This window comes from Ambystoma mexicanum, chromosome 9 (genome assembly GCF_040938575.1).
Source record: "Ambystoma mexicanum isolate Mex_15411 chromosome 9, UKY_AmexF1_1, whole genome shotgun sequence".
NCBI lineage: Eukaryota > Metazoa > Chordata > Amphibia > Caudata > Ambystomatidae > Ambystoma > Ambystoma mexicanum.
The window spans coordinates 39,160,761-39,180,598 of record NC_090931.1 but is presented as its reverse complement, the minus strand read 5'-3'; the positions used below and the strand labels follow the sequence as shown (position 1 = coordinate 39,180,598).

Genomic DNA, 19,838 nt, shown 5'->3' with positions numbered 1-19,838 from the left:
TGACATCTTGCCACCTTCTGCGCAAATGATGCCACACTCAGTGTGCGGTACGATTTGCGGAACTGGCCCAGCTCCACCTGTAACCGTGTTCTGCCTGCCTTTATTACCTGCACCAAATTCTGCTCCTGATCGACCTTCAGCTCTCCACTCTTTCACTTCCTTTATCAGCTCCTGTACCAATTCATCCCTCTGCTCCCGGTGCTTCTCCCTTTGTAACCACCTGACATCGCTATATTCTCATTTCCACTTTTTACTCTTTCTTGCCGACTTCGCACCCTTTGGGTAAGGTTCTTTTTCCAGGCCCAAATCTAATCACCAACTATTTCTGCCAGCTTCAACCCTTTGGAAAGCTCCTACTGGGCAGTCAGTGTTCTCATGGTATTACCCATCTTTCCCACCTTCTTCGCTCCTCCGGGACCCACTTCTTTCTTAAATGGCCTTCCCCAATTCACTACTACTTCTTCCCCCCTTCGTCACTCCTCTGGGCATCATCCCTCACCTCACCTCAGCGTTCATCTCAAACTCACTACTGCCTCTCGTACTTTCTTCAACCCTCTGGGCGCCACCTCTCTCCCCTCAATGATCTTCCCCAACACACAACTGTGACCTTCTACAGCCCTCGGGCAGCGCCCTCTCCCAGGTCTCCATCATCTTCAGCCCACACCGCCTCACTCTTTACCAGAGGCCCCAGTTCTCTTGGCTCCTCTGTTTGGTCTTCTGTTTTTCTTCACCAGCTTTGAGGCTCTGGCGAGGCCCAGCCCCTTGGACTTCTCTTCCAACCTTCTGGCCTCTGCTCTTCCTCCAGGACCTCCTGATCTCTTCTTCTGCTGAAGCAGCTCCTGTCTTCCGGTCTCCAGTTTCCAGCCCCATCTAAGCTCAGACTGAACTTTTAGCTTTTTCATAGGGTGTTATCCCATGTCCCACCTCCATATTTGTATAATTTTATTTATTGGACATTTGTATGGCGCTTATACAGCAGAAAGTATTTCCAGGCGGCACAAGACAAAGGGGAGGAGGGGGCAGGGGAAGATAAAACAAGAAATGGTCCTTCTAGGCCTTGTGCCATTTGGATCGTGCAAGTGCAGTAAGTAAGTGCATGGGGAGGCGAGGATGTCCCAGGGTTGAGGCAGGTTAAGTGCCAGGGGAGACCGTGGAGGGCAAGTGCACAGGGAGGCAGTGGTAAGGGTAAAGTGCGAGGAAGAGGGATGGACCAGACTTGGTAGGCTGATCAGGGAGAGGTGCCCGAAGGCAAGTTCTGGTAGTGGGGTACTGCGGAAGACTGGTATGAGGATGACCTGGACCCTATAGGACTGAGAAGGGACCAGGCAGCCAGTCATTGCAGCGGGGGGACATTAGCAGGGGAGGGGGAGAGCAAATGAGGAGTGGAAGAGGAAAGTCTTGAGGAGTCTCTGGAACTTAAGGAGATCCGGCTCAAGTCTGAGAGGGGCCAGGAGGCCATTCCAGAGGGAGGCTCCTGCCGAGGAAGGAGATCTACTCCTCCCCCCCCCCACCACTCTCTGCTTGGAGAATCGTTTGACCTGCAGAGAGTTAGAGCTAGAGGACCAAAGAGCTCTAGTAGGCCGGTATTTAGGGAGGGAAAGTTAGATGGGGCGTGGTCCCAGGCCCCAGAAGGCCTCGTGGATGATGCAGAGGGTCTTGAATTTGATCCTTGCGGCCACCGGAAGCCAGTGGAGAGATTTTAGTGCTGGAGAGATGCAGTCCCTAGGTTTGAGGCCAAGGATACATCTGGTGAAAGGTACTCCGGCGTGTTAGACGGGATACACTGCCAGCCTACACCTGTGGAGAGGGATTACAAACCTGGGTGTGGAAAATTGGATTGGCTCATCCCTCCATGGGGCAGTCATCATTCTTCCTGTGAAACCCTGACCCTGTCTTCAAATCTCACTCCGGCTTAAGGGAACGCAAGGGTGCAGGCTTTGTATAAGGAACTTTTGGGCCATAGTTCTCTTTGTCTGGGTTTTTATTGTCTGCGGGACTGCAGCTTCGAAGACACCTGCCCAAAATCTTGCAGTTCCTAACTCACTGGTATAGGGACTGGCTGGTGAGTCCCACCCCTGAGAATGGCTTCCAGTTCTGAAGTGGCACTGGTAGCTGGCTATACCTACCCAATTGGACGATCCTCTCTCTGGCTGACACCCTCTCGTTCTCTCTATCTGCTCTCAAATGTATGAGTGCAAGGCATTGTGAAGACCAGCTGACTGGCTCTTGAATTCCATGGCCTAGATCAGGTGCCCCTCTTTCTCTCAATAGGTTTAGGAGCAGTCTCTGCACCCATGCGTGGCGGCCAAGCATTCAGGTATTGCTGGCTCTGTGGAGTCGCCAATCCTAGATTCCCTTTAAGGGGCAGCTCCAGCTACAGTACATGCCGAGTCACCATTTTTAATAGAACCAAAAGCTGCGTTTGGGGAGAGCCTGGTTTTCAGGGTAAGGTCCCCGCTTCCCCAGAGTAGGGGCTGCGCCCCTTACAGGGAACCCTTTTTCTAGCTGGGCCAGGCCACTGTTGCGTGCCCTGAGACTGGAACTAGGTGAGGGTGACCGGCGGATCCTCACCATAACGCCCCCAGGCCTATCTTCCACCCGCTTGAGGAGGCCCCCAGCCCCTTGGTCACCTGACTTCAGGTCCCCAGAAGGAGGTGGGCTCTAAAGGCATGATGGGAAGCTCAAGATGAACCGGCGCTTGAAGAATGCAATATCACAACTAGGAATTAGAAGTCACCGGGAACATGATTTAAAGGAGGCGTGGCATACGTGCACTACGATGAGCTGCACCATTCTCCTAATGCCAGAAAAAAACATTTCTTGCAGGTTTAGCATTTAATAAAATAATCATTTAAACATGCTAGACTTGGGCATCCTCTTCTCACTTGCCCCACAATGTCCTGCTCCCAAACTGCCCTCAGGGATATTAAAATGTGCTTCGTGAGCCAGTCAACAGTACCAATCAGCGGTGGGGATGGGGGGACAGTAAGGAGTACAAGATTTAAAAAATCTAAATTGCACAGTTCTTCAAACAGAAACAGTGCAAATCAAAACAAAAGAAAGGATTTGGTGATTTTATACAGCAAAGGTGCCGGGATACCAGGTGGCCAGAAAGGAGCGTGGTTCAAAAGATCTTTTATAAAGGGGATCAAGCCCTGGGTAGAAGTTGGGACGCCTCTCTTCGGTCAAATTCTGCAAAGGAAGCAATCTGCCTGTGGTTGTAAGGTGTCATTGGGGTCATGGACAGTCTCACCCGACACTGCCGCTGTGTGCCATGGAGACGTCCATGTATTGCCCGTTATATGAAAGGTTGCCTACTCACTAAAACCAGGGTCACTTTAATAAGCAATCATGGAGTCCATTCAATGAGACCATAGACGCCTCCGATGACAACCCGCCAGCAAGCGGTAAGGGCCTTCCCGAGGGCTGAAAACTGGTATTCAACAAACCAGCCCATTGTCCAGGGTATAATGGTGCTTATAAAAGGTGTTCCTTGATGATTAGATGTTCATGGGCCACAGTGTTCTAAATCACAGAAACACTAGCCAAAAGAAACTGCCCACCACAGAAAAAAGAAAAAGGACTTCTAAAAAAGCCCCTTTTCCATTTCCATAGCTGCTTGCATAGGTGAGGGTGGACGGTGGCGAGCAAGAAAGCACTGAACCTGGGCTTGGGCATTCCAAGCATTTCCTGTGACTGAGACACCCAACCAATCAGAGTGTCCGAGACCTCAGCAGCACTAGGCGCCAGGCAGAGATGGACATCAAAGCTCGGGCATGACTGCATTGCAAGATCATAGACTACAAAAGGCTCAGGGGGACCTTCATTGCACAGATGCAAAACACAGCAGTACTAGAACCTTCCGGCACCACGCAAATCTTGGAAGGGGACACATGCCAGGAACCCGCAACGGAATAACAATTTTATAGAGTACAGATAAAGTGCATGGTCATCGGATTTTATGACGCCCCCCATCACTTGAATTAGGATGGATTGATCCATTCCAAAGGCGGATCAACATTATGTGCGTCCAATTAAATGAGGTTTTGTGAACCCCCATCTCACCCCCTGGATCCCTGCCTACACCTTGCCAATGGAACAAAAAATGAATGCTGGTCATACAGGGTGGACCCACAGCACGTGGACCCTAAACTGAACCACCAATCCTTTCCAAGGGACTCACCGGAGCGCTTTCTGGATTTCGAGGAGCCCTTGGTCGATTTTTTGGGCTTCTTAATCCGCTGGTATCTTAGAGCTTCGAGCCTCTCAGGAGCAGCTCCAATCCCAGGTGGAGGCGGGCATCGTCTGCAAATGTAAAAGAGGAAAGCCGCGTTGGTGGGTGTCCCAGTCAGAAGCACCAGTGTCTGATGAAGTGCAAGGACACTGACGCCACAGCGTGTCTGGAGACCACCAGTGCACTCAACAACGACATCCACATCGCAGCATTCAAAATCCTACATTAAAGCACCTTGAAGAGACCCAGTGTGGAGCAAGGCACTCTAGATGCCTCATTACAACATAACAAGGAGCAACATGCAGCCAGGCACTGGCACAGTTCCTAAAAAAGGATGGCATGAGGTTGGACAAGGATCCTGTTACTGGACTTAAGTTTCCATAGCATGTTTCAGGTGTTTAATTATTCTACTGGAGGGTCAAAGTTCACTTGTTGTTCTTAGTTAAATACAAGCACAGTAACGAAGCCTCTGTCATATAGGACAACCTCTTTTGAAGCCTCTGATTGCTAAAACATAACACATTTTCGAGGAATCGCAGATTTAGGGTTTTGTTTTTGCTTAGAGAAGATCCCTACTCTCTAAACAAGCAGTTGTGGCCCTTTTGTAAAGTGTTCCTCTTGGGCTGAGCCAACACATGCCCTGAAAGGCAAGGCTTTTTGTTTAGATGAGATTTCCTACATCAGGACATCCGTTTGATAAAACACAGATGCAAAAAATAACACAAGTCAAACAATACACAGCATAACATACACTTGATACAGGGTCGCACAACACTCTCGACCAGGGATCTGCAACCTGTGGCTCCTCAGATATTTTGGGCTAGAACTCCATGATCACTCACCATTGATTATGCTGTCTGGGGCTGCTAGGATTTGTAGTCCAAAACATCTGTAGAACCAAAGGTTGCAGAGCTCACCTCTAGGCTACAATGTTGGGTGATGGGCCCTCTGGCACTGCTGTGCCTGTCTGTGAAGGGCTTTTTGGAAGTCAGAATGTGCTGTTGCAGGGGGCCACACAGTGTTGGTGTGTTTGCTGTCTCTGTGCCACTTATGCACCCTTTAGACCCTATTTCCTGCACCTGTGCTTGGTTTTCCTGCTCCTAGCTGCCTTTACTGCCTATTTTTCAGTGGTAATGATACATTTAGTTCTTTGGATGTATAACGGCCCATTTTTGGTGCATTGCATGCTCATAATCACGAGATGTGGTGGACTATGTACTTGGCCTTCTGTTTAGAATGACTAAGTACATGGAACAGTCAACTAAAACGGTAAAGGCCAGTCAGGAGCTGATGAAGCACTAGCACGACCAGAAGGCCACATTGTCAGTCTATTCTCCAGGCCAGTGGGTGTGGATTACGCAGCCTGTCAAACCCAGTGCCCTTCAGGACAAGTGGACTGTGTAACGCTCACCTGATTCTCGCAGAGGCGCCGGTCTTGACTGGGCGTATACCGTATCTTCAAAGGTGATGTGTAACACACGGCTGGCTCTTTGGGCTGGACCTCTGTGCACTGTATGTCTGACTCGAAGGGTAAGATGTCTGCAGATAGAAAATATGGGATTAAGGAACTGGGTTATTGAATGTCTCTCTCTTCTTCCCTTTCTCTTCTCCTGTAGAACCCCAAAGGTTAACGCTCTCACCTTAGGTAAGTGAACGCCGTGCTCTCCATCTGCCTCGGGGCAGGGTGCTGTAACCAGTTTCTTCACTGGATAAGGGGAGCAGGCCTCTTGACTTCAGAGGACTGCTGTCCGTCGTTTACTGCACGAACGGTAAGTTTCGAGTAATCCTAATGTCTTTAAAGTCTTTAGTAATGATGTCTCTTGTTTTGCAGGGTTCCGGCGATGGCGGATGACGGGCTGAAGTGAGTTGAAGATGGAGCCCGTGTGATGAATAGAAGCGCCTGGAAGCACGTAAGTAAGCGCTTGTTGCCTGCTTCACGATGCGCTCTAACTGTCTTTTTATTTTGCAGGTACAAGTTCGGAGCGGCTGCAGGGTGCCGGAATACCAACTGGGTTAGATGTGGAAAGGAGTAATGGCACGTGAGTATTAAAGTTCCCCAATGTCTTTAAACGCACCTTGTTTTGTCTTTCAGATGCGGGATGCAGCGCCGAAGGCCTCCGGAGCGTGCGAAGAGTTGGTAAGCTTTTGTCTTTCAGATGCCGGAATGCAGTGTGAAGACCTCCGGAGCGCACGAAGAGTAGGTAAGCCTTTGTCTTTCAGATGCCGGAATGCAGCGCGAGGCGTTGGTGACAGCCGATGGACCAGGTAAGTGAAGAGCTGTCATTGAAGACCGTAATGCTAACCTGTCCTTTCTTATCTTTATAGGTGTTGCTGAAGACTGGATTCAGGATGGTAAGCCTTTTTCCTTAGGCCCAGGATCAGATGCAGAAGACACGATGAACGTTCTGCTGCAGAGGATGCAGAATAACGCAAAGCAAGATTCATCCATCGGGTGTGGTTTAAATAGCCTCCTGTAGTGCTTAGGTATCTCCTTCCACAGCCACGCCTAGGTAAGAAAAGAGTTCCTGCTTTCCAGAAGAGTTCCAGTGTTCTGAATCTAGGGAGTGGCTCCTGCCCCACCCAACAGGAAAAGTAGTTCCAAACAGAAGAGGATCAGAGGCTCAACTGGCAGGCAAGTAAGCAGCATGGTCTGCTGCAGGTAAGTCCACCCAAGCATTATGAGCCCGGCGCTTCCATCGCTGGGACTGGGCATATTTATGAGCCTGGTGCCACTGGCGCCAGGACTGGGTCCAAAAGGTCCCAATTGGGACTGGTTGGCACTCGGAACCTGGGTTATGGATCTGCTTCCAAGGGAGTTGGGAAAACCCTGACCTTTTGGAAGCAGAGATCATGACAGACTGGGCCTTTCTGTGTCAGTGAGGTGAATTATCTCATTGATGTGAAAGGACTTAAACAGATGTGCAGGGTCTTTCACGTCAACCAGCTAAAACCCTGTTATAGCCGTGATGACTTGGTCATAGCGTTAGTGACTGACGGAGAGACCGAGGAGACCGATCCTCTCCCACACTCCTGCACACTGAAGCCACAAATGAGACACCTGAAGGTGTCAACCTTGCAATGGACCTGTCAGAACAGCAACTGACAGACTGTCTCTGTTTACTGGGACAGTTTTTCAGTCTGTTTCTACTGACTCCAGATTTGTGCAGTTTGGTGCACCCAGGATGTGGACACTGGCGACAGTAAGCCGATGAAGAGTAGGATTCACCAGATGTCCGAAAAGGTCAGTGACACCATCAAGGAATAAGTTTCCAAGATATTGTTCCTAGCAGTGATAAAACCATCCCACAGCCCCTGGGCTAGCCCAGTGGTATTGGTCCCTAAAAAGACCAGTGGTGGGAAGGCTGAAGTTCGCTTTTGTGTGGACTACAGGGGGCTCAATTCTGTCACGAAGACAGGTGCTCAGCTCAATCCTCAGGCAGATGAGCTCATTGACAAGCTCAGCGCTGTCAAGTACATGAGTACCTTTGACCTCATGGTAGGGTATTGGCGGGTCGGCTTGACTGATGCAGTGAGATAGAGGTCAGCATTTTCAACCCCGGAAGAGCACTGTCAGTTCACTGTGATGCCCTTCGGATTGAAGAATGACCCCAACACTTTTCAGTGGATGGTTAACCAGGTTTTGTTTGAACTGTGTGAAGGCATCAGGAAGTAGACACAGACAACTTTTATTAAAATAGAAAGAAGGTTGGAAAAAGGCCTAACTTGCCTTATGGAAAGGTGGTATTTCCCTACCTAACTGAAACTAATGATAGTCTGTGCCAGGAAGACCACAGCAACTGTCTGTCTGTGTCCAAAACCTATACTTGCCCTCACTACCACTTGTATATAATGTGTAGGGATGTCAGCATCAAAATGAGAAGTGTTAAAATAAAAGTTTAGAGATTCTGCCAGCTTGTGGTTGGAAAAGGGGTTTTCCCTTCCCCAAGATTCAGGATATTTCACTTTGTCAAAAGGAGGGGTTCTCTACCCCAAGCGTTCAAGGCTCTCATTGTTCCAATAACAGTTCCTTGGGATACTTCCCAGCTTTTCTGGCAGAGTTGCCTTTCACCAATATCACAGAGTTCAGTTCATTATTAGATGACACAAGTTTTCCTTGATCTTCAATCACAAGCTTACAGGTGAGATAAGTGGCTTTTCCTTTAGGTGAGTGTACTCGGTCTAGGCGCAGTTGTCAGACCACAGGGTCCATCCATTACAGGTCACAAACCGTACTAGCTTCCTCATAGTTACACTGCCACTGTTTCAGCTTCACAGTGGTATTGGACTCATCCTCTTGGAGCTTTCTCAATACTTGTTTTGCCACCATTCACTTGTTATGCTTTCAAATATTCGCAGAGCTTTTGCCACTGCTTATCCTTTCAGATTACACTTTTCCTTATATTCTTATGGCACTTGCCAACATGCTTGTTTTCTTTGGTTTACACAATTCACAGTTCCCTATCTCGGAAAATGTCACCAACTGCTTTCAATCCAATTGGTATTCAATCACACTTGCTTTGTTTCGGTTCAGTATTCATAACAAAAGGTTTCTTTTCATTCCATTCCATTCAGTCACATTAAATAAAGCTGCATCAAATTCCCAGTTTACTCACCTGCTGGGAATTTGCACCCGCTTCACAGGTGTTTTCACAAGTTAAAAAACTTCTGTTTCCCTGGCACTTTCTTGGCCTTATCTATTTCATCTTGTTCACAGTTCTGTATTCACAAAACCCTTTGATTCAGTTTTCTCAGCCTTCAAGTTATCGTACTGTCAAAAGTCTTTGTTTCAAACAGAACCAGCATTTCCGACTGCCTAAACGTTCCCTCGCAAGCAATCCGACCTACAGAAACCACACAGTTCACCCCACGGCATCCCAGAGTCATTCAGGCTCCTTTGACTCATGGGGTACACTGTCTCCAGGTGCTGTGCTCCGTGTCGGCTGGCCCTCTGTAGCTGTCGCTGCTCCCAGATCTGCGTGCCTCTCATTCAGGATCTCCGCTGCCACCTCGGTTGTACGGAGAGGGAGTATCTCCGACTCTAGGAGGTATTCAGATCAGCTCTGCTATTGGAGACCTTTCAAGGGCTCCCGCCACAATCCACTTCCGCTGCAACGACTATGCAGCTCCTTAGCACTTCGGGCACACGTCTCCCTGGTCTCACTTCCGGCTTCCCCTGCAAGCGTTCCCCCAGTGCCCCAGGTGCAGGCAATGTTCCTTCACTGCATAATGGTCTAGGTACTCAGCATCCCTCTTCCGCGTCCCAGTACCAGAGTGGTGCTTGTGTATGTCAGAGTTAATAAAGAGAGGATGTATGACTGGGTTGTCTCTTCCTCGTCTCAGTACCTAACTGTTGTGTATTGGGAGAGGGTTTTCTGGAAAAATAGAGAAGAGACTGGTAATACCCTATCAAAGCATGGGGGATATTTGATTCCTTACAAAAAGGAAATGGGGGATTCCATGTCTCACCCAAGAAGGCCTCATCCCTACTCAGCAAGTCTCCTCCACCCAGGTGATCCTCCCTCACATATCCACCCCAGGGTCAGGATACAAAAGTGACAGCCTTTCCCTGACCACCTGGGGAGAAGCGATATTGTGGAAAGAAGTGAGGATGCAATCAGATTCCTCACAACTGGAAATTGTCAGTGTTGCCTATTTAGATGACATTAGTCTCAGGAGCATAGCTCAGGGGCAACGCATTCACCTTGTAAACAAGACATGCGGAGCAACACAGGTTCGATCCCTGGGGCCACGCTTAGAAAATTGCAGTGTTCATCCACACCTGGGAAGATCACTTATACCACTTGAAACAAGTTCTTCAGCCGCGCCAGAATGCAGGTCTGACTAGCAAGGCCACTAAGTGTCAGATAGTGCAAGGCACAGTGACTTGCCTAGGCCACCTGGTCTGTGGAGGTAAGAAACAACCTCTGAAAGCGAAGGTACAGGCTGTAAATGTTTAGGACATCCCCGAAACACAGATGCGGGTGAGAGCCTTTCTAGGACTCACCGGGTACTACTGGTCGTGCATCGAAGGGTGTGGGGCCACTGCCATGCCCCTGAATGATTTACCTTACAAGAAAATGCCTAAGAAGGTAACTTGGACCCACACCTGTCAAACCTCCTTTCACAATTTAAAGGATGGATTGTGCAGGGCCCAAGTTCTTAAAGTGCCAGACTATGGTCGGGAGTTCATTATCCAGACAGAAGCCAGTGATTTTAGGATTGGAGCAGTGTTAGTACAGCCAAACTCTCAAGGGGTAGAGTTCCCCCGTCTCAAGCGGTAGAGTTCCCCCGTTGCCTACATTAGCAGGTGATTGACAAAAAGGGAAAGGAACTGTGCCATTGTTAAAAAAGAAGTTTACGCCGTCAAGTGGGCAGTGGAGAAGCTGAAGCCCTGCATCTTTGGGTCACGCTTCACTATCCAAACAGACCACCAGTCTCTTAGATGGTTAATGGTCATGCAAGGGGAGAACCTAAGCTTTTGCCTTGAGCCATATCCCTATAGGGATTATATATGGACATCCAGCACAAGCCAGGCTCCCAGCATGGAAATGCAGATGGCCTCAGCCGGTACTTCGCCTTGATGACAAACCAGATCACCAGTAGGGTGGTGGTTCACATGTTGAGGCTGGGGGGCATGTGAGGAATTCGACCATACGCATGGTGGGCATGGGCTCGCCTGGGCTTTTTGACATTTTTAATTTAATGGAATGATGGTAGATCAACCTCAGGAAAATGTGTGGGGCTAATCCAAACACATTTTCCTATGCTCACACCACGACAAACACATAGCATAGACCTGTGTATTCTGGGTGGACACAGCCTACAGGTACTGTCCGCCCTGTCATATCTAGTTGGAGTGTGACAGACAGGAGTGCACTTGTCATCTTAAGGAGAGGGACGGCCAACCTTCCCTCGGCCATGGCCAGCCTGATTAACTAACAAAGGCTCCATGGATCTGCCCTGCTTTTTTGTGAGGCCCTGAAGCTGTTGGCAGCGATTAACATACCAATTTGAGGGTACTTCAAATTGGCCCACATGCGGCCTGGCTGCAGAGGCTAACAAAGGAGACAAGAAACCCAACAACCTTTCATATGTTACTCTGTCAACTTGTAACCAGATCCCGCCCTCAGCATCAATGACAGTGAACTGCCATGTCTGGGGCTGGTGTTTAACAGTAGGCCACCCCGGTGGGGGGTCCCTATTCATAAGGTACGATATGTGGTTTGCAGGAGCCAGAGTCTGGTCTCGGTGCAGCTTTAAGGGAGACCTACCGCTTTAATCAGGAACCAGAGAGATATCCATTAAACAGAGAGACTCTTTGATAAACAACAGACAGGAAGATGGGTGGGACTTAGTATCACAAGTTTTCACCCCTTTACCTTTCCTACTGCAAAGCACTCTGGTTATGACCTCAAGCATACAGGAGATTGTTGGTAGCGACCCAGGATTGGTTCATTAAGGTAGGCTTAGCCTACACCAATCACTGTGGCCCACTTGGCTTTAAAAGATGGTGGAGCCCCTCTTTTGGCAGATTATATGAAGGCTTCACCAGAAGCAGAAAGAAGAACTCATCCTTGGACACTGGCTGAAGGTACACTGCCTTACATCTTCCCCCAGTGAAGGAAGGCCAGAATTTCCAAAGAGGGGAGCAAGATCCCTCCCCTAAACATCTCCCAGTGAACAGAGTGAGATCAAACTCAGAGGACCCTGCAGTCGCTCCAGAACCGGTACCCAGCTAGTACACAGTGTCAGGGATAGGGTTTGGGGCAGACGGGACGGTTTGGGCAAGGAAGGTGTTAACGGTCCGGAGCAATGACATTTCCCAGCAGGACTAGGAAGTTCTATAGTTCTTTGCACGCACACGTGCATCTGCGCTTAATTACCATTGGCTTATTAGATGCCGCCCGTGCTCAGGTGTTGATTGAGAGTCGGCACGGCGGCGGCAGCGGTTTGGGAGTGAAGCAGACAGAGAAGCTGCAGACACCGAAGGAATGGTATTATGAGGAACAACCTGGGCCCGCAGTGGTGACAGGACGCTTCTCTGGGATTTCGCCCTACATCTTCTTGTCCGGGTAGTCCCGTGGGGCTCCTGGACCAAAAGCTAAGTAGCACGCGCTTATGATTTGGGAATTAAAGTAGGCAATGGGTTATTGTTAAACTTGCTGCCTGAGAGATCCAATGCTGGGTTGTTTGGACTTGACTTTATAACAACCAGAAACAGGGATGGAGGGGGGCGAAGGATCCTCTGCATTAAGCAGGGTTCTCGCATGAGTTAGGGGTGCGTGTACACATTTAACATGCATCGTTTTCCAGTCTCAAGGCTACTAAGTTGCTTTATGTATGTGTTATGTTCTGCTTTGCTTGCCCATGAGGCCATGAGTTTGTGCATTCTTATGGGAGAAATCCCTTTGTGTGTTCCATACTGCTTGCTCAACGTTATCAGTGTCCCCAGTGTATCACCATGTTTTCATGCTTTGTGTCCTGTGTTTCATCAACATGTTCAGAGGGGAGAAAGTGCATTAGTTCTGTATGATGTTGTCTTCGGTGTCAGGAGGTTAGAATATAGGTAGGGTTCAGGTAGAGTCAGGTGAAGTATAGCCTGTGACCAGGTTTATTAGTACATGTGTTTTCCCCATACTCCCTCATAACCAAGTTAACCCTTCACCTCTTTCCAGTTTTCCTTAGTTCCCCCTCCCCATCCACAACCTCTACCTAATCCCTCTTCCCCCAATTGGCTGCCACGTGGTTATCTGTGATTCTGACATCAGGCGCCCATGCCAACTACGGTGGGAGGATCAAATCCATTTGGCTTCTGTGGTTCGGGAGAGTGTGTTGATACTCTCTTCCTAACTGGCTTTGACACACAGCGTGTCCTGCTAGGCTCTGCACCAAGCTTCTGAGGTAGGATGTGCCAGAGGGTTTCTGAAAAAATTAGCCCTATGTTACTGGGTAAATTCACTTCCTTTGATACAAACAGGTCATCTATAACAAGACAATGGGCCTCATTACAAATCACCTGGTATGGAAACAACGGTGGCGGTAAACCCGCCGCCACCGTTGTTTCCATGCTGGCCGATCACAACTCCTGCAGGCGGGAGGTGATGTTCCCGCCAGGTCTGGCCTGGCGGGCTTAACACCGCCCGCCGGCAGGCGGACGAGGAAACACCGGCAGCATTACGAGATGCTGCCGGTGTTTCCATGATCCCCATTCCCATTCAGTCCCATAGGACTCAATGGGAATGGGGATTAACACCATTCCGTCTCCGTGATTCCCGGGAAACCGGGGTTGTAATGCCCCGGTAATTCCACGAATCACGGAGGCGGAATGGTAATACGAGTCCGGCGGTAACCAGGCGGTTTTACCGCTGCGGTTACCGCCGGACTCGTAATGAGGCCTAATATCACTCATAAAAAAGTATTAACCTGCAGGCACACGAATAATGGGGCTGACAAGAGCCTGCAGGCACACGAGTAATGGGGCCAACAGAGCCTGCAAGCACACAAATAATGGGGCATACAGAGCCGGCAGGTACGAGTAATGGGGCCTACACAGCCTGCAGGCACAAGTAATGGGGATACAGAGCATGCAGGCACATGGGTAATGGGGCTACAGAGCCTGCAGGCACAAGTAATGGGGATACAGAGCATGCAGGCACATGGGTAATGGGGCTACAGAGCCTGCAGGCACAAGTAATGGGGATACAGAGCATGCAGGCACAAGTAATGGGGCTACAGAGCCTGCAGGCGCATGAGTAATGGGGCTACAGAGCCGGCAGGCACATGATTAATGGGGCTACAGCGCTTGCAAGCACACAAGTAACTGGTCATCCGCCTGCAGGCTCTGTAGCCCCAATGTGTGCTTCGCAGTCTGGAGACTAGAGTGCTTTCAAGCACGTGAGGCTACAGGCACATGACCACAGGGTGTTTGGGAGCCTGCAGTCATGTCAGTTAACACTGCTTCACAGCCTACAGGCAGGCACACAAGTAATTAGGTTCTTGGAAGCCTTTGGTGCATGCTATTAATGAGAAGCATGCAGGCAAGCTGCAGCACGTCAACACTGCAAGGGTGCTAGTTTGCAGACCTTGCAAGAAATGAGGTTGGACACGAACTAACCCTTTATTAACCTGGGTGAGTGGAACTTAAACTACTGAAAGCCACCATTGTTAGCACCTGGCACCAATAGGAGCATGTCCACAAGACGCATGATCAGAGCTGAACACAGCCCCTTGGCTGGGCCATTTTAAGCGAGTCCAGGATCTGCAGGCTCACAGCCTTCAGAGGGATGGCTACTGAGTCCATATCATACAATTGCGGGTCCGCAGTAGACCAGTCCGACTTCCGTTGGCATCTGTTCAGGACAGTCCAGATCATAGTTCAGGGGTCGGCACCTCGGCCTCATCCCTGTACTAATGGCGGGATGACAGGCCACTCATCTCACTTTCCCCTCCACACAGGGGATGCTGGCAAGACACTGCTGACGGCAGAGAGTGCACAAGTACTTTTGAGAGCTGCAACTCGCTTCCGCTCCTTCGTTTCTTCTTTGGCAGTTACGATCCCGTTGCCCAGGGTTGGTGACAGCACGTCAGGTGCACACTGGCGTGGGGCTTGCCACTGTACGCTGGGCATGGGCAGCCACGCCCTTTCATTATGTGCATTACATTGCTCCAACCCACAGCCAGCATGCCTCCCTTTTATTCATGCCAGGCAACTGGGACCCCAGAGTCTGAAAACAAGTCACCACCAATGGGCCTGGGATCTTCAGAGGGCTTATTACCCTTAACGTGCCTTGCGCCTACCGGAAGCGCTTCACCTGGGTCTCTGCTGATGCGGCCCGGGTGTGCTTTATGAATGGGCAGTGTCAGGCTCTTGCCCGTCAGCCGCATTCTTTTCCCCTGGGCCCGGTATGTAGCTCTCATGGGGGTTGCAGGCCCTCACGTGGCCTTCCCCCTTGTTCCTGGGACTGCTGACAGCGCCTCTCAAAGCTCCGGTATGGAGCGTGCCCCTCTCTGGGCATAGGTGCGCACACTTTCCTTCTTATTAGGGGAGAAAATCTGCAGGACCTGCACAGGGGCCGTGGTCCGGCGGCAGTGTTCGCTGCAACATCTTTCACTTTGCCGACGTGCAGCACCTCTAACGTCGAAATCTTTCTTTCGTGTCAAAAAATGCTTAGGGTGCTACTGCGCATGCGTGAATTTCAATGGCAAAGCAAAATCCGACAGTACATGTAACGTCGGATTTTGCTTACCCATCAGAAAATGCTTTCTGGTCTACTGGGCGCAGGGGCAGCGCTACATTAACCCTATGTTTCCACAGGGCAGGGGCAGCGCTACATTAACCCTATGTTAACAATGGTTGAATGTTTCCCCAAGTTTTGTAGTAACCCCATATTATCTATTTTAACCCTATGTTGTGCAGGGCAGTGCACGCGTGCGCAGTAAGCAGGCAAAGCATTTTTCGACGCAAAGCAAAATTCGACGTTACTCCGGGCAGCCCAGAACACAAAGGAAAAGCACAGGCGTTTATGTAGCTCCTTAACGGAGCATTACAACATTCCCCGCCGTGTCGGCCCAGGATATTTGGAGGGCCATGTGTATTTTTATTTTGTACTCCGAGCCGGAGCACACACATGTTCATCGCTGGGCGGCCCAGGAGCTTTGCTGGGGCTCCGGTGGTGCAGCAGCCAGCAGGCTTGCTCTGCTCCTCACGGCCAATGGTGGGGGCCGGGCCGCACCTTAGCTCATTTCCCTCCCCAGCGGGAGTTTACTTGATTTCCACCTGCATTGCTCTCTTCCCACAACGCGGCAGAAGCCGCTCAGAATCTTCTTTCTTCTTGGGGGCACCTTTCTTCTGCATGGTGGAGGGGACACCAGATCGGACTCTCTTTTTCCGCGGCGTCTGCCGCCTCCACACAGAGTCTTGACAGCCACCACACAGACCTCTCTCGCAGTGCCGGGCCTCCTCGTCGCCATTATTATGTCCTGGGCTGCAGTCACGCAGGCCAGACAGACCAAGGCTGGGGGTACCCAGCCGACATGCTGGCTAGCAGACATCTGAGGACCAGGGGCACCCAGTCAGCCTGTGATCACACAGGCTCCTCCATGGCCTGTGGGCACCCAGGCCAACACTTGACACAGCAACAGCGTTGCCCTGCAGGGGCACCGGCACCTTCACGCAGAGGGGTTGCATCAGGGACAGCGTTGCCCAGCAGGGGCACTGTCTGGGTGGAGGGTCCTGCAGCAACAGGCCCCTCCTCCTGCTATGCAGCACCAGCGTCGCGCTGCTATAAAGGACGCACACAGCAGGCAGGGTTCCATAGTATCAACTGACTAGCCGAACTAGCTAGTCCTTTTTATTATGTAGGTCACCCGGTCACCACCATGTGACCATAGCAGGAGCCCTGGGAGCTACCATGCTCCCAGGATGGGTGACACACCACAGTCAGTGGGTGTGCTTAATGAGCAGTCCAAAGGCTTGAGAGCCTGTGAGCTCAGAGACGGAAGTATGTGATCGAATGCTACAAGGGTAGAGTGCACATAAGTGGGAGTGTAATGGGACATTCTGGGCCTGTAGTGCTTGCAAGTTCCAGAAAGTCACTGTCCAGCAAGGGTCTCCAAGACCCATCCTCTAACCACAGACTATATGAATTATTTGGGATTCGAATCACTGAAATAAAGTTATTTTTCTGTGGCTATACTGCAAACATGGAGTGGACTTAGCTGCTGGGTAACGGACTTGGGAGCTCTGCTGGACATAATGCTTAGCGCTATACAGCCATTGATTAAACTCATTGCAGACCTACTCCGTTATGTGCTCTTGGGAGAGGTGGGGGATAATATTACACATTAGCATAGCATGATTAAACCGAGAAAGCACCTACCCAAAACCAGCTCATGGTAGCGGAGCAAAGTGGCAGGAGTGCCAGCTTGAAGATACCCTCCTGCCCTATGCCTCACTGCACTCCCTGTAACTCCAAACCCTTACTCAACCCTGTCTTCACCTGGAGGTACAGGGAACAAGCAACCAGTGCACAATCGGGCCCCATGACCCTTCCAACCACTTTTCTAGGCATCCGTGGTAAAGTTCATCGGGGACACCTGATTGGCACTATCTAGGCATAAAAGGTCCTAGGCCCACAAACCCTGCTCTTCTGTGCTTTCCTCCTACCTGACCTGGTAAGTACCTACCCTCAGGTTCTCTTCCCCATCTCAACCCCTGCCTTCTGTCTCCATTACCAAGCTCCTACGTCCTACACTTCCTTTGGGGTGTCCTCGCTCGCCCTCTCTCTTGGGGCATTTGTGTTTTCCCAATGACCATCCTCCACTCCAATTCTCTCCTCCTCAATCCCCTTCTATCAACATCCTCCAGACAACACTCAGAAGCCACCCTGGTTGATCCTCACCCTCACAACCCAGCCAGCCCATCACTCCTATAGTCTCCTTCTGGATTTCCCCTGAACACACCATCACTCTCTGACTAACTCTCTCTGGGCCTCTGGAAGATCCAATCGGTCCATAATAAGTCTCCTTTCCTCACTGACCACTTTGACTCTCACCACCCTAAACTCTGTGATGGTCGTCACCAAAAACCTGGATTCCCCCTCTCCAGAGTACCACTTTGCCATCTTCTCCTCCTTCATGTGTTTAGCAAAAATAAAAAGTCGGTGCTGTTGATCTAATGAGTAACAGGGACACCACCAGTCTATCATCCAGATGCTGGAGCAGATTCACACAAAAATGCACAAATAAAAGAAGCGCAGAGAATGCAGTCATTTCATTTGCACTATTTTTAGAAATGTGCAGGTCCCCTTATTCTCGAAGGTGACCGGAGCATTTTAGGAGGGGCTGGATAGTGGCGCAAAGGTGCACTGCCCAATGGCAGACTGCGCGCACGGCGCATAAAGGGCGGGTTTCCAGCCCTCTTTGGGGGGCGGAAAGGCTAGAGGGACAGCTGCAGTTGCACCTCTGGCTGTCACACTTCAAAACAAATCATGGTAGCAGGGTCACACATGATCCTGCTGCCATGATTTGCATCTCCCCCTCTGCCCCTGCTGCCATGATGTGCATCTCCCCCTCTGCCACGATGTGCATCTCCCCCCCTGCCCCTGCTGCCACGATGTGCATCTCCCCCTCTACCCCTGCTGCCACGATGTGCATCTCCCCCTCTGCCCCTGCTGCCACGATGTGCATCTCCCCCTCTCCCCTGCTGCCACGATGTGCATCTCCCCCTCTGCCCCTGCTGCCACGATGTGCATCTCCCCCTCTGCCCCTGCTGCCAAGATGTGCATCTCCCCCTCTACCCTTGCTGCCATGATGTGCATCTCCCCCCTGCTGCCATGATGTGCATCTCCCCCTCTGCCCCTGCTGCCACGATGTGCATCTCCCCCTCTGCCCCTGCTGCCATGATGTGCATCTTCCCCCCTGCTACCGTCTCCACCCCTGCCCCTGCTGCCACGATGTGCATCTCCCCCTCTGCCCCTGCTGCCACGATGTGCATCTCCCCCCCTGCCCCTGCTGCCATGATGTGCATCTCCTCCTCTGCCCCTGCTGCCATGATTTGCATCTCCCCCCTGCCCCTGCTGCCATGATGTGCATCTCCCCCTCTGCCCCTACTGCCACGATGTGCATCTCCCCCTCTGCCCCTGCTGCCACAATGTGCATCTCCCCCTCTGCCCCTGCTGCCGTCTCCCCCCTGCCCCTGCTGCCACAATGTGCATCTCCCCCTCTGCCCCTGCTGCCACGATGTGCATCTCCCCCTCTGCCCCTGCTGCCATGATGTGCATCTCCCCCTCTGCCCCTGCTGCCATGATTTGCATCTCCCCCTCTGCCCCTGCTGCCACGATGTGCATCTCCCCCTCTGCCCCTGCTGCCATGATTTGCATCTCCCCCTCTGCCCCTGCTGCCATGATGTGCATCTCCCCCTCTGCCCCTGTTGCCACGATGTGCATCTCCCCCTCTGCCCCTGCTGCCACGATGTGCATCTCCCCCTCTGCCCCTGCTGCCATGATGTGCATCTCCCCCTCTGCCCCTGCTGCCACGATGTGCATCTCCCCCTCTGGCCTGCTGCCACGATGTGCATCTCCCCCTCTGCCCCGGCTGCCATGATGTGCATCTCCCCCTCTGCCCCTGCTGCCATGATGTGCATCTCCCCCTCTGCCCCTGCTGCCACGATGTGCATCTCCCCCTCTCTCCCTCTGCCACGATGTGCATCTCCCCCTCTGCTGCCATGTGCATCTCCCCCTCTGCCCCTGCTGCCATGATGTGCATCTCCCCCTCTGCCCCTGCTGCCATGATTTGCATCTCCCCCTCTGCCCCTGCTGCCATGATTTGCATCTCTCCCTCTGCCCCTGCTGCCACGATGTGCATCTCCCCCTCTGCCCCTGCTGCCATGATTTGCATCTCCCCCTCTGCCACGATGTGCATCTCCCCCTCTGCCCCTGCTGCCACGATGTGCATCACCCCCTCTGCCCCTGCTGCCACGATGTGCATCTCCCCCTCTGCCCCTGCTGCCATGATGTGCATCTCCCCCTCTGCCACGATGTGCATCTCCCCCTCTGCCCCTGCTGCCATGATTTGCATCTCCCCCTCTGCCCCTGCTGCCATGATG

At 51.4% G+C, this 19,838-nt stretch overlaps 1 protein-coding gene across 7 annotated transcripts in view; it reads right to left on the bottom strand.

Annotated features, from left to right (window-relative positions):
* The window catches only part of IGSF9B (immunoglobulin superfamily member 9B), a 1,213,970-nt gene that overhangs the window by 142,681 nt on the left and 1,051,451 nt on the right, over positions 1-19,838 (bottom strand). For 6 of the 7 annotated variants that reach the window (XM_069614121.1, XM_069614116.1, XM_069614120.1 and 3 more), the window contains exon 19: positions 4,184-4,305. In XM_069614121.1, the coding sequence (XP_069470222.1) occupies positions 4,184-4,305 (122 nt within the window). Of the gene's footprint in view, positions 1-4,183; positions 4,306-19,838 lie in introns of those variants that run through there. The other variant, XM_069614122.1, reaches the window with a different exon arrangement.